The sequence below is a fragment of the Carcharodon carcharias genome, chromosome 18 (genome assembly GCF_017639515.1).
Source record: "Carcharodon carcharias isolate sCarCar2 chromosome 18, sCarCar2.pri, whole genome shotgun sequence".
NCBI classification, from domain to species: domain Eukaryota; kingdom Metazoa; phylum Chordata; class Chondrichthyes; order Lamniformes; family Lamnidae; genus Carcharodon; species Carcharodon carcharias.
The window spans coordinates 36,135,465-36,151,004 of record NC_054484.1 but is presented as its reverse complement, the minus strand read 5'-3'; the positions used below and the strand labels follow the sequence as shown (position 1 = coordinate 36,151,004).

The 15,540-nt window shown below is 42.6% G+C and overlaps 1 protein-coding gene across 22 annotated transcripts in view; it reads left to right on the top strand.

The window, feature by feature from the left end:
- LOC121290577 (target of Nesh-SH3-like) overlaps positions 1-15,540 on the top strand; it is a 290,979-nt gene that overhangs the window by 80,113 nt on the left and 195,326 nt on the right. For all 22 annotated transcript variants that reach the window (XM_041211152.1, XM_041211169.1, XM_041211161.1 and 19 more), the window contains 2 exons: positions 8,258-8,321; positions 11,593-11,661. In XM_041211152.1, the coding sequence (XP_041067086.1) occupies positions 8,258-8,321; positions 11,593-11,661 (133 nt within the window). The remainder of the gene's footprint in view (positions 1-8,257; positions 8,322-11,592; positions 11,662-15,540) is intronic.

Below are 15,540 nucleotides of genomic sequence, written 5' to 3'. Positions count from 1 at the left end.
GAGACAGGGGAATCTCTCAGAAAGAAATTGAGCTACAGGAAGCAGTCCAGCATTGCAGTTGTATGTTTTTCAGAATGATTTTCTGAATTCGTAACACGGACTATTTTACTTATTCCTATATTTGAAACATCTCTGTGATATACCTCACCCCATTTATCACGTTCACTGCTCTTCGTCTTGGCTACACATCAAATATTCCTTCCACTGGTTTGGAAATTAATAGGGAAATGGTTGACAATTACATTCTTTATATATATGATTGAAATGTTTGTACCTCAGTGAACCTGTATAAGCTCCTCCTCAACAATTCACTGACAATAAGGTTAACAATAGAAGTAAGGCAATGATCGCAAATTAACTATTTGTGAACCTTTAACCATGCAACCTGTCATGGGGGGGAAACATGGTGGCTGGACCCATTTAATTCTGGGAGAGGCTCCCCTGTCAGCCACCCGGTGGCAGAAAAACCTCCCCCAATTAAGTGGAGGGACAGAAGGGGTTGATGCAGAATTCCCAGCTGGCAACGGCTGGTTGTCAGTTAGGCCTGTTAATGAGTCAATTGACATTCATTATTCGTGAGCCTACCACAATTTAATGGTGGCTTAGGGATTAAATGGAGGCTGCAAGGCCTCCCTGTGCCCTTGCTCACTCAGCAAACCTCTGCCAGTAGCCACCTGGGGTTATGGGGGATGGGGGAGTGGAGTGGAGGGAGGATCCCTTGCTATCAGGCAATCTGCACCAGATTGAGTGACCTGACATCAGGCTGGTTGGGGGGGGTTGGCCGCTGAAAGCCACCCTCCTACCCTTGCCTCCTTCTCCTCTGCCCTCCACCCCATGATCCCCATCCCACCATCACTCACCTGTGACCTGGGATCCCACATGATCCTGGGCCTCGGGTGGATGTATTGCTGCCAGCAGCCACCTCTCATGCTGGAATTGGCAGCATGAGGAACTGCCAGCCTGTGATTGGCTGGGAGCTCTTGGTGGGCAGGACGTCTGCTGCTGGGGACCTCAATCACAGGGGAGGTCTGACAGTGGGCCCTTAAGTGCCCAAAAGGCAGTTGATTCTGTTGTGCCTACCCTGCGGAACTAAAGGGGTTTCCCCACTGGTTCTCTAACCAGTGGGCGAGATCTCTTTCGGACTGACAGTATCCCAGCCCTAGATTTTCCTGATACACTTGCCAGATTTAGGGTGGTTTAGAAGTGGAAGAAAGGATTTAGCCCATATCCAGATCCCATTATGCCATTGAAGAGCCATTAGGATTGGTAATCACAACTGTTGCAGGTAGGGAGATGATAACATTGCATATTCTGATGTTTAACCTGATATGTGAGTCGACTGCAAGTGAAACAGTTTCATTTGATCAGTTTGCAGTTTTGTTCCAGGCTAAATTACAAACAGGATAAAAAAAGTTCAGTGTCAAAGTGATGATTAAAAGCTTTTCTAAGGATTTCATTTAATTAACTTGGAGTAAATAGAAACTAGAAAGCTAAACCGATGACGGTTTCAGCTTTAGTCAGTGATAAAGGTGACAAAATTCAGTTGTGTAGCACCCGTATTTTTGGTACTATGCGTGCCACTTCATATCTAAAATCGCATCCATGCTCTCTGCATAGGTCCGGTGCTAGTCATTTTGGTGAGGTCATTGGTGCAGCTGCTGGGAGCCTGCACAGGTAGTGTGCTCAGTAGGTATGACATCAATGTGTCACATTGATTTGACTCTAGAATTGCTTTTTCAACCTCAATGCTTCAGCTAATTCTCTTTCTTAATCTTGCACAGTACAATTTAAAGAGGTCATTAACCACATTAAGGTCAGTTACTGACTGATTTTTACTTCAGTTGCTGAGTTAGTAAAAGCGTTTGGAGATTTGTACAGCTACATACAGTTGGTGTGGCACATGGGGAAGGCCTTGATTTTTGACTTTAAGGCTTCTGCTCACACCACTTGCTCCCAGTTATCAGTGCTGTAGTTTCTATCCCTCTTGGTCTGCAGATTGACAGGGAGAAGGAACAGAGGCAACATAAAGGAGAACAATCTGCTCAAAGAGGGAGGAGGAAGAGGAGAATGAGAAGAAGGGCTGTCAGCAGGAGGCCATATCCAGGGCCTTCAGGGACAAACTTCATGATGGCAATAGTCTAGGCATTCCCAGAACAAGCTCTACTTGCAGGAGTTCAGTCTGATCTTCCACTGCAGCACCTAAATGTTGGTTGACTTCTGCTTGTGCTGTAATGAAAGCTATGATATCAGTCACTGCATCATGACTGGATCCACAAGTGTAGTAATGGACTTGGTCACCAGTTCCACACTGGAAAGGATGGGCTACAAGCTCCTTGCAAAGACTCCTCCATACTCCTTTGACTGTGACCACATGCTTTCAGGTAGGCATACCAATGCACCAAGCAATTCTGTGTGCGTGTCAATTGGTTTTTTTCAGTACGCCACCCATCAAAGTTATCATCTGAAGCTACTGGAGCAGAGCATGTATGTGACCTTGTCCTCCAGGGAACTGGCACCTGAGTTACCCTTTCCCCCTGCCCTGGCTGCAGGCCACTTGTGTCTGATGTCTCACCAAGTGCTGATTCTGCCTCTAAGCAATCCTGTAAAGAATGCACTGTGTCAGTATATAAGCTGGCGGCAGAAGCATGAGAGGAAGTGATGGTGTTTCATCTCCATCACTCTCTTCCTACTCTTCTGCTCTTTCATTTCCACCACTGTGTCCATGTTGCAGTTCTTGGGTATCTGAAAGGAGAACTACACAAGGGTAGTGCTGCAATAAGGGATGGGTGGACATGTAGACCATCTGCAGCTCATATACCAAAAAGATTGTGAGATGTGGGGGCATTGAAATGTGAGATGGAGGATTAAGGATACAGTCATCCTCTGTGCTATCAACCCTGCTGCTAGCCATGGCTTCTGTCATGGTCATGCCAATGATGTTGAGCACTGTCTCCTCCATCGGGATGAGAACATACAGCAATGCCTGTCCCCCACCAGTTAACTCCTATTGTCTAAGATTGTATGCTATCTTGTCCTGCAAGAGGGAGTGAAATATGTCAGTGAGTATGATATAGGTGTTTGGGTGATGTGGCTGTCAAGACTGAATAAACATGCAAGCTGTGAGATATGGGTGTGTGATTTGTAGTAGTACTTTATGCATGAGCGTGAGGTAAAGCTATGAACACGAGGCATGAATATCAAGGTTGTGATTGATAGAGATTGTTGGTAGGTCAGTGATGGGGATGTGGTGCATTGAACAGTGTGTGAAGCTAGTGGTGCAGTTGATGGGATATGGCATTTGAGGATGTACTCACTGACTTTCACCACTCATGTAAGATCATTGAACCTCTTGCTGCACTGCATCCAGGTTCTTGGGGCTAGACTGCTGGCATTGACTGTGGTGACTATCTGCTCCCACTACCCATGCAGCATCTGGAGGGCCTCCTGGTCCTTGTGGGTCGAGGGTTTCTCTGCTGTCCACCTCCTGCACAAAACCCTTCAGTGTTAAGTTGAAGAACTTTGGTGTCCTCTCTGCCATATTGCATCATAGTCACTCTTCTGTTATGACGTGTCAGATGATGTGTGCCAGGCAGACCAAATGCATGAGGGGAACTTGGTTGCGCTATCGCAATGGTTTTGCAATTTGTATTTATTACGAGATGTGTGCATTGAATTCAGAAGTAATATGTCCACCAAGGCGTTCAGAGATTTTTAAACATTAAATTAAAATATTTATCATCAAAATATAAAAGATTTCAAGCACATATATAAGACTACAAATTACTTACAATTATAATGTATCCTAAAATTCCTAATTAACCTGACCCCAGTTACACACCCTTTAAGGCAACGGTACAAAATAGATTTTAGATTTAAAATAAACTCAGCAAGTTCACACAATATCCTGGACAGTGGAATTCCAAAAAGGCTTTTTCCCAGCTTCAGTTTTGTTATTTAGCAGACTTTTGCACACATGCTGGAGGCTTCATTAAAGCTACTTCACACACTCCTGTTAGACCTTACATGGCCTTCTGACACACTACCTTTCATTCTCCTTTATATATGTTTTCCTCTTTTTAATATGTAAATTCTGTTGTTCCATATGTCTTTGAAACTGTATCTTCCTCATAATATAAAAACTTTCATGCTGCCACTATATATTGTCAGTAGCCTTTGGGAAAAATAAACACATTCCTTAGCCTTGCTTATCTGGCTAGTTGTAAACAGACTAAGATCCCTTTGAAACCCAGATATCCCTTCATGTATCTAAAAATGCAAATTTCCTTCATACCTTATATGCTAAGCCAGCTTCCATATTTACTCATTGGCATGTAAAGCACCTAGCTTCCTCTGATGATTTCAAACTTGCAGTCTACTTGACTACAAAATGTAATTAAATCACACACAGATCCAACTAAACCTACTTAACCCCATAAACCTACTTTACAATAAACCACAATAATATGAAAATGATTATACTTTCATCACACTTCTTGCAAGTCACTTTTCTCCAGCCACTTCCAACTCCTGCTCCACTCAATGTCACCACCCCTTTGAGAGATGTAGACTGGCTTTAAGTAGTGAAAGCTAGCTTGAACTCTTGCACCTCCTTCCGGGATGTGCATGCACTCAACAGCACACTTAGTACTGGCTGCATGCTGCAATTATACAAATGTGCAGGCAGCACAATATTTGTCTGCTGCCTGCATCGCAACTAATGGGTGCTGGTTAATCATGATCTCTGTGCCTGTTATTGGGACTTATTGAATTTCATGGCTTGAAACTTTAATTTTTATGGATGCTCAAAAAATAACATTCTAAACGTCAATGGCAAAGCAGATTTCACATAAATCCACTGAGCAAATATCATATGACAAATATAAAACTATGATAGTAATTAACTTGTACGAAGCCAGGTTGGTTTACATATTCTACGAAGAGAGCTAGCAATATGGACATGTTCCAGTTGATTTCACATTCTCTGGTCAAATCCAGGGTGGTGCCATTTAATGTAGAGTTTGAAAGTGGCAGAAGTAGAAGAAAAGCATGCTGGTGCTCCTCTTTAAAGAGAGATTGGTGAAGAACCTTTACTGATATGCACACAGTTAAGACCATATCAAACCAGCAAAGTTAATAAAGTTAATCCCTCACTAGAAAGAGAATGGGGAAGAATAGAGAATACAAGGGAAATAAGATGAATAATGTTTCACCAGGTATAAGTCCACATCACTAAAATAGCTTCCTTCAGATTTAACATTTATACTACCAGCACTTTCATAAAACTCCCAATTCGCTTAGTTAGCTAATTCCTTTCACCAGGATTTCGCCAACCTCCTGGAGGCAGGGTAGGAGGAGCAGGGACCAATAAAATCATGGGGAGCATGGTCATATCTGCTCCCCGATGCGGTCTTGCTATCAAGTCATTTTACCGATAGTGGGACCAAATGCATGGAGACTGCCCACAGCCTGAGGCAGCAGCCGGTTTATATAATTAAATGTCCAATTAGGGCCCATTTTATGCCTCCATTGGCATTTTGCCGACAGTAGGCAACAAACCCACTGCTTGGTGGCTGCCAGGTAAATGGAGGGAGGTAACAGTTTAAAAAAGAAGGGACCATGGGCAGAGAGAGCAGCATCTGTGGCCCCACAAGCACTCCAAAGGGGTTTCCCTGCTGACCCCTGGCCCTATGAAATTTTGAAATTTTTGTTTACTTACCTGTCTAGTTCCTGCGGTCTCTTGCATTCTTTAGCAGCAACCAACCACCTCTCCCAGTGGTGCTGTTGAGGCTTCAGAGCTGCTGACAATGTGATTGGGCAGGCAGCATCAGGAGCCTACCCACTGTCTTTAATTGGATGGTTGGCCCACGGGCAGCCAATTAGAAGGCATTGATTACAACGCTAGATGGTTCGAAGTGAATAGACTGCTCAGCATCACAGCGGAGTCAGTCATTATTACATCACTAAAAAGAATCTTCGTGACACATGTCATCCTGGACATTGTGGTGTCTGAAAATGATCCTCAACTTGTGAACGAGCTGTTCCATAACTTTGCACAGGAATATAGTTTCATGTACATGACTTGCTTCCTCACATTACCTCAGATGATCATGAGAGAGTTAGGAAACATGAAGAGCAACAAAGAAACAGTTAAGATAATAATTTCAACCAGGCACAATGTTACATGATATTCTGTCTTCACCTTTCCTAAACCTGAAAATGGGGATGGAAATTAATTTCTGAATGCATTACTGGACTGCTCATCAGCAATTTCATCATCCTTATAAATCAGCCTCAACTGCAAGCATGCTTTTCTGTTCAATAATTATGATTCCTGGTTCTGTGTAACATACAGGGCTTCAATAATTTCTTTATCATTGTATCCTAATCTCACCAAGTATTGGCCTATTACTTTCAGTGTAGTGCTTCCTGGACTTTGTAGCTGTTTGGAGGCTGGCTGTAACATGATATTTTTAAGCCACTTTACTACATCAGATAATATTGAAACACCTGCCCCAGTATCTAGCTTGAATTCTGTGGGGTGACCATCAATTTCTAATTTAATTCTCCAGTAATTATTTTCCATTTCTTTAACTTCTAGGAAGGTTATTTGTTTTTCCTATGGTTCTTCCATTTCCTGAATTTGATATGGCCTTGTTATTTTCTCTTTCTACCTGTGAGCTACTTGTATTTTAGATTTTTAAAGTGCCATAACTTTCCGCAGTTGTGGCACACCTGGGCATTCTTCCCACTTGTGCAGGGTTTTCCTGCCACACCGAGTGCATCACAAGATGGTGCTTGGCCTACATTTTCACGATTCCGCACACCTTTTCTTCACTGTGCTTTCTCTTTTCTGTCCAATATATTTAATGACTTCACTCCTTTTTTCCAAGGAACATCACTTTCGCCATGAACAACCATTCTGTTTTGCTTCCTAAACTTGGGTGGCCATGCTATCTGTACTGCCTTTGTGAGAGTTAAATCTTCCACCATTTGCAAGATATCTGACAGGTTGTCATCTAAGACCCCAACTACTGTGCAAATAATTCATCTCTGAGGATCCTGTAGTTACAATTCTCCGTGAGTCTGTACAGGTTGGTTATGAATGAACTCAAACATTCACTCAGTTTTTATTTCCTTTTATTAAATTTCTCTTGCTCAATGATCAAGTTTTTCAAACACTAAAGTATGCATCAAATGCCTGGAGGACTTCATCGTATGAGCTTAAAGCCTCGTCGACTCACAGTCTCGCTATTATGTCGTCTGCAATAGCCCCTACTGCATAGAGTAAAGTACTGACTTGATCCCTTTGTTCTATCTTATGCAAACCTGAAGCTGCCCTGTATCTGGAGAATCTCTTCCTCCAAATGCCTGTGTTGAGCTGGTTGCGAGCCCTCAGCACTTCTGGGAGTGGCAATGTAGAATCCATGCCTATCCAAAGCTCTGGATCTTTTTCTGCTTCAGTAGTTTGGCTTGTAGACCTTACTCACTGCTGCCTGGACTCCGAGTCTGTGTGTCTCAGTTGAGTGTTCAACCTTTTCTCTTCTAATCTTTTTCCAAGGATTTGTAGGCCTTTCCGGTTTGTAGAAAATCTTGGAGATTTTCTGGGTCTTCATGCTTTGTCCCCCTGCCACCATGTTTCGACTTGAGTTCAGGGTCTTGATGGGGTTTCTTTAGGGTTTGCCTGTTACCCTAAGAATGCTGCCATAGACTGTTATGTAAAAACCATTCTTGTTTATTTACAGATCTATGTACATCTCGGTAACTACATGAAACTGTACTTCTGCTTCCCACCAGATCTCAGTCTCTTAGTCATGGGACCTTACATCATAGTTACATTGTGGTTACATCAGTATCAAATGTTCCTGATGTTAACATTTTAGCTACTGCAAAAATAAAACAGTTATCGATGCTTCTTTTTATTCCATTTTTTTCTCTGTTTCTCTATTTTATACTTTTCTTTTTTTGTCCCTTTGTATTTTATCTTAACTTCTCTCCTTCACCAGTTCTGACCTATCTTTCCAATTTCTAACTTTTAAAGTATTTTACTTCACTGTTATAATTGTTTTCTTCATGTCTGCTTACACAAAATGTATAATTCCCCACATTAAAAGTTGGAATTTTAAAAGGATTTGCTGGCATAATGCAATTGAATTTCTTCAATGGATTCTTTTTATACATTTGTATATGTTGATTAAAATTGTTCACAATAACTGAAAATTGAAGGAGTCGACTCATAAGGAACTTGTATTTCTTTCAGCAACCAGGAAAAACTAATATTATAGGATTAAAAGGCCAAAAAGGTTTAGCTGCATCCAATCCAGGTAAGCCTTTTTAATATAGTAAAATTGCTGTGTAAAATAATATTTGTATTGTGCTTTCCAGTGATATGGATATACATAATTAACATAATAAATGCACCAACTCATCATCTTCATAAAGCTAAATTTTCAAATTGTAGAATAAAATTGAAAGAGAAACTATTCCCTAATGTTTCAGTTGATTGCAGTTTACCTCAGGCATGCTGAGGCACATTTTCTGACTGACATTGTTCCTGTAAGAACATTTTTGCTTGTGTTAAGTTCCTACAAAAGTTGATTCAACTCTCCTGTTACCCTTATATTAAAATATCTATATTTTTCCTTTCAATTTATGATGAAGCATGAAAAATGTAATAGGATTGTGACCGTTTTATCATTTTTCATGTTCAATCCATCCAGATTTTGTAGCTGTGTAGGCAAAAAAATTTGAAAGCAACCAGTCAAATGTACTCACCACTGTCTAAACATAGCTGTCACTTAAAGAATTATGCCATGAGCTATTTCAAGTAGCTACAAGCTCCCTCCGATTGATAGCTATTTATAATATTATAATTATCTGCCATTTGTCTTAAGTAGCAGATTAACAGCTAAACAACATCTCCATCATGTCTCAGACTATAGACAACCCATTTGGCAATGCTAAATGCCGAAAGGGATCCTTTATATAAATATGTCACACTCCTTGCCACAATGTTTTGTTAGGTTAATCCCATTCAGTCCTATTTTGTTCAAATGTTCAGCTGTAATTAGACTGAGGCTTGAGTTTGAGATTTTATTTGATTCAAAATAACCTATTTCATTTCCTGCCTTGGTGACAATCTTCATTGTCTTAAATCATCCGGCAAATCTACAGCCCCGTGTCCCAGCCCATGATTAGAACCACTATGGTAACAAAGCAATAAATAAGTGACTTGGCTTGAAGCAGTGCTTTCAAATCAGGATTTGTTATTCCAAATTATTTGTTGCAGTCTGTGTTCAGTCACAAATCCTAAAGATGTAAGTGAATAGATATAGATTGTATTAGTCTTTCTACATATTGATGAATATATTGGATATAACCTTTCACATGTGGCTTTATATGCTATTGAATGGGTAAAACCAGTAATGGTAGTAATTAAATATAGCAAAGGCTGTGATGATATAAAATTTTGAGCCATAATGATGCCCAACAAGCGCTGTTTTAGCTTTGCTGGATGTAAAATGGATAGCAGCAGGTCGACCACCTGTTATCAAACCCTTCTGATTGTGCACTGTGTATAACAGGTGGCTGAACTACCAGACACTGCTTCAAGCTCCCACTGAAGTGAAAATTCACACACATGACCAGTTTTTTTAATTATTTGTTCATGGGCATCCCATCACTGGCCTATTGCCTATCCCTAATTGCCCTTGTTCAGAGGGCATTGAAGGATCAACCACATTGCTGTGGGTCTGGAGCCGCATGTCACACCCGTTGCTACAATGTTTTGTTGGGTTAATCCCATTCAGTCCTATTTTGTTCAAAAGTGCAGGTCTGGAGTCACATGTAGATCAGACAGCAGATTTCCTTCCCGGAAAGACATTAGTGAACCAGATGGGTTTTTACAACAATTGGGAATGGTCTCATGGGGGAGAATTTTCAGCTCAGCGAGCGGGGGCGGGGCCCACTCGCCAAGGCGTAAAATGACACAAGGTGACATCAGGCGTGTGTCCCGACATCACTGTGCACCATTTAGAATTTCCGGCAGGCGCATGGCCAAGTCGGCTACATGCCTGCTGAACTGTCAAAGGCCCATTAAGGCCATTGAACTAACCAGTAAAATAATTACTGGAGTTGCCCATCCAACCTTAAGGTTGGCAGGTAGGTGAAGAGCACAGGCAGCCATTGTATTTTTCATGGAACCTCATCCATGGGCGGAATGAGGTTTCATGAATGTTTTTGAAATCTTGGAAAATTTTTTAAATAAAATTAGTACACATGTCCCGGCTTATGTGATAGTTTCACATGAGGGGACATGGTCTAAAGATTTTTTTCTGCTTTATTAAGCTTTAGAAACTTTAAACTAATCTCGTGCCACAAGGAGATTTCTGCGCTTTTTAGCATGCATGCGCGAAAGAGTGCACTCCCGACTCAGGGAGCCCCCCACCCGCCCACCCAGCCCGCACAGGGAGCATACAGCGCTTCCGGATGTGCATCACGCTGGCAGGCCAATTAAGGCCTGCCCACGTAAAATGGTGGCGTGGACCCGATTTGGGTCTGCGCCCGCTCAACCCCCCCCCCCCCCCACCATGGTCATCATTAGACTTTTAATTCCAGATTTTTATTGAATTCAAATTTGACCATCTGTCATGGTGGGATTCAAACCTGGGCCCCCAGAGCATTATCCTGGGTCTCTGCAATACCACTACCACCTTCACCAGTTATGGATACCAGGTTGAATCTTCAGTGTGTGCTGAGTTAGCTGACCTTAGCTGCAGCAAGTGTAGGGGCCTAAAAATTGGCCTCAATTCCCCACGACAGGGAGGGGTAAGTCAGCCAGGATTTTCACCTGTAGGAATATAGGAACAAGAATAGCCATTTAGCCCTTCGAGCCTGTACTGGCAATCAACAAGATTGTGACTGACCTGTGACCTAACTCCATATACCCGCCATTTCCCCATATCCCTTAACAGCTTGGGTTTTAGGGAGTCATTAATCCATTGATTCCTGCTTGAATATGTGCATGTTTGAATATTAGGTGAGACCCAATACCAGATTGGGTTTAGTTATGATGTCAGCCAATGCAGGGAAAGCCTGCTGACACTGTCTAGGCTCCCACATGATGAATGGCGCAATTGATTAGCATTAAAAACTCCGTGTTTCAGGCAGACGAGCTGCTTGTTTATTAACATCCCTGCCTGCATTTAAAATCAGATGTCAAGAGAGTGGCTGAGATTTGTGTACCTGTCCCCACAACCCCTCCAGTTTTCAATGCCTAGCTGGCTGCTTATCAGGCACAAAACATGAGTTAAATTTCTTCTTCAAAACCTACATGTGCAGAAAGAAAAATGATGAAAAAAGAACAGATAAACATAAGATCCTCAGTGAAATATTACGGCCTCTGTCATATATATTTCCTGAATACCAAGGAAAACAAAATGGCATTGTCTTTATGAATCAACTTTCATTGTAACACTTTTATATAGGTTCCAAAGACAGGGAATTGAACCAGAAATTGATAATATGCCGACAATGTGTACATTAATGCATTAAATGTTGTGATATATTTCATAGATAATTCCATTATGTTTCTAGCACGCAATGGAACGAATTTGATACAACTTTTACCCAGAACGCCGAATGTTAATACGCACGTGGTCTTAGGTATGTTACAAATCAAAATAATCAGCTGCTTTGTAATCTATATGTGTTTGCCATACAGATATTTGGAACCTGTGCAATGCACACCTGGGCTGAATGCTTTGGGATATTGGACTCAGTGGGTCTTTTACATTTTTAGGGTATTCAGCTATGTGAATAAATTACAGTGGGTAATACAAATTTATATTCTGCGATATTTGAGACTTTGTTTTGGGCCAGTTGAAAATATAATGTATTATTCCATATGCTATGCAATCTGAATTTTAATGATTGCATACTGTTAAATTTGTGTGTCAGATTTCTTGCTAGTTTGTTTAAATGTTCACTTTTCATACAGTAAATTAGGTCATCTGAAGTACCCGAAAGGGCACCTTACCTCCCACAAAGGTTTCCCAGAACCAGATCCAATGGGGTATCTTACCTCTCTAAAGGGGTACCCTGGCTATCCAATTGAATCCGGCAAGTTTAGACATGCTTTTAACTGATCTAATCTGCACACATGGGGCAGAATTTTTCCCTCGTCCGGCAAGCACCGAACGAGAGTAAAATAATACGCGATGATGTCAGGCGAGCATCCCGACATCATCACGCACTTTCACAATATTTCACTTGGTAGGCATGCGCGAGAGTCGGCAGTTGCGCCTGCCGACATTTAAGAGGCCTATTAAGGCCCTTAATCAATTAATTAAATTGAATTTTTCGCTGCCCATCCAACCGCTCAGTTGGCAGGCAGTCGAAAAGGCCAAGTGGCCTTTGGGTTTTTAATGAAACCTCATCCACAGGTAGGATGAGGTTTCCAACAGGAATTAAAATTTTTTTTAAATGTTTAAATCTCATTTATAACATGTCCTTGCTCATGTGACAGAGTTCAGAGTCATTTGAGGGGACATGTTTTTAACATTTGTAAGTTTTTTATTTTTTACTTTAAAAATCTTCAGGCCCCTGAGGCAGCTGTGTGCCTCAGGGAGCTTTCATTGCGCGCGCCCATGCACATTTGCAAGCTTCTGCACTCACCCCCCCATCCCGCCTCCACCCCAGCAGTGCTCAGTGTTGTAGCATGCATTTCACGCTGGCTGGCTGTTAATTGGCCAGTCAGCGTGAAATCAATGTCGGGGCTTGATCGCGGGCGGTGGTTGGTTTCGCGACTGCTCCCAGCCTGCCCACCGCACCCTCCCGACGAGGGCAAAATTCAGCCCGTTGGGTTTCACACACCTGGCTTACCAAAATACCACTCCAATGGATGCTGTTGATGATTTAAACGGCTAGCTGCTTTGGTAAGCCGCATGTTTGTGGAACACGTGCAGCCCCCATTTCCACCACCTTGAAAACAGCAGTGCTGTGTTCGGGGTGAGACTTCCAATTTTCAGTCATTTCTGCTATTTTTGCCAGGTCCCTAAGTGGCCTTTTATTGGCCACTTAAGGGCCACAGTTGGCCAGGAGGCAGGAAGGCTGACCTGAACTTTCCCAGCCTCTAACTTAATCAGGGTGGTTGGCAGTTGGGCAGGCTCTCTACCCTGCCCCTTCCCACCTGATTATATGGCCCATTCCACCTTCCAGCCCTCTCCCAATGAGGGAATTAAATTTCACCTAGAGTTACATTGTCAGCAGCGGCAGGAAATTCAGCCACCCAATTGACCCATGTTAAAAGAGAATATGTGAAGATGAGTGCTATTGTAAAATAGGGGGAATATTCTAAGACAGATAAACTAAAGCATGCTACTTGGCTTGACAGCCAGTATTGGATGAACAGAAATTTCCTCCATGTCAATATTAGGAAAACTGAAGGCACTGTTTTCAGTCTCCACCACAAACTGTTTCCTAACCAGTGACTTTGCCCTCAGCTTGGCCACTTTCTGAGGCTAAACCAGGCAGTTCACAGCCATGGTGTCCTGATTAACCTTGAGCTGAGCTTCTGACCCCTTATTCTCTCCATCACAGAGACTGCCTACATTCACATCTGTAACATCACCTGCCTGTGCTGCTGACTCAACTCATTTGCTGCTGAAACCCTCATCCCTGCCTTTGTTTCTGTTAGACTCAACAATTCTAATGTTCTGCAAAAGCAAAACACTGCAGATGCTGGAAATCTAAAACAAAAACATGAAAATGCTGGAAATATGCAGCAGGGTAGACAGCATTAACGGAAAGAGAAACGGGGTTGATGTTTCAAATCAGTGAATTTTCCTTAGTGCTCTCCTGGCTGATCCATCCTACTTGCACCTTCATCCAAAACTCTGCTGCCTTATCTTAACTTGCACTGTGTCCTGCTCACCCATTATTCCTGTGCTCACTGATCTGCATTGGTTCCTGGTCCACCAGTACCTTGATTTTAAAATTCATACCCTTGATTTTCAATCACTTCATGTTCTCTTCCTCCCTATCGCTGTATCCCTATCTTCCTGGGCTTATTATCCCCCAATTCTTGTGCATACCCAAGTTTCTCGGTTCCACCATTGGCGATCTTGACTTCAGATGCCGTGGCCCATAATTCCACCACTAAACCTGTCTTCCTCTCTGCTCCTTGAGGAAGTTACTTAAATGCCATTGACCAAGCTTTTGGTTGCCAGTCCGAGTATCCCTTTAAGTGGTTCAGTGTCAAATTCTGTTTGATAATTGATTCCGTGAAGTGCATTGGGACATTTTACTATATTAAAAGCATTATGTAAATGCAAGTTGTTGTTGACGTAAGAGAGGTGATGGTGTAGTGGCAATGTTGCTGAACTAGTAATCCAGAAAACCAGGCTAATGCTCTGGGGATATTGGGTCAAATTCCACCACACTCCGAGCTGGCCGAGTCCCAAGGACATAGCTGCTAGACTGGGTTTGCGGCGGGTAGTGAGGGAATCAACAAGAGGGAAAAACATACTTGACCTCATCCTCACCAATCTGCCTGCCACAGATGCATCTGTGCATGACAGCATCGGTAGGAGTGACCACCGCACAGTCCTTGTGGAGACGAAGTCCCATCTTCACATTGAGGATACCCTGCGTCGTGTTGTGTGGCAGTACCACTGTGCTAAATGGGATAGATTTCAAATAGATCTAGCAACTCAAGACATGGCATAAGTGAGGTGCTGTGGGCCATCAGCTGCAGCAGAATTGTACTCAAACAGAATCTGTAACCTCTTGGCCTGGCATATCTCTTATTCTACCATTACCATCAAGCCAAGGGATCAACAAAGAGTTCAATGAAGAGTTGCAGGAGGGCATGCCAGAAGAAGCACCAGGCATACCTAAAAATGAGGTGTCAACCTGGTGAAGCTATAACACAGGACTACTTGCGTGCCAAATAGCATTAGCAACAAGTGATAGACAGAAACAAAAACAGAAAATGCTGGAAAAGCTCAGCAGGTATGGCAGCATCTGTGGAGAGAGAAACAGAGTTAATGTTTCGAGTCTGTATGACTCTTCTTCAGAGCTAAGCAATTCCACAACCAATGGATCAGATCTAAGCTCTGCAGTCCTGCCACATCCAGTTGTGAATGGTGGTGGACAATTAAACAACTTACTGGAGGAGGAGGCGCCACAAATATCCCCAATCCTGCAGCAGCCCAGCACATCAGTGCAAAAGATGAGACTGAAGCATTCGCAACAATCTTCAGCCAGAAGTGCCGAGTAGATTATCTATCTCAGCCTCTTCTGGAGGTCCTCAGCATTACAGATGCCAGTCTTCAGCCAATTCAGTTCAGTACATGTGATATCAAGAAACGGCTGAAGGCACTGGATACTGCAAAGGCTATGGGCCCTGACAATATTCTGACAGTAGTACTGAAGACTTGTGCTCGAGAACTTGCCACACCCTTAGCCAAGCTATTCCAGTACAGCTACAACACTAGCGTCTACCTGGCAACGTGGAAGATTGTCCAGGTATGTCCTGTGCAC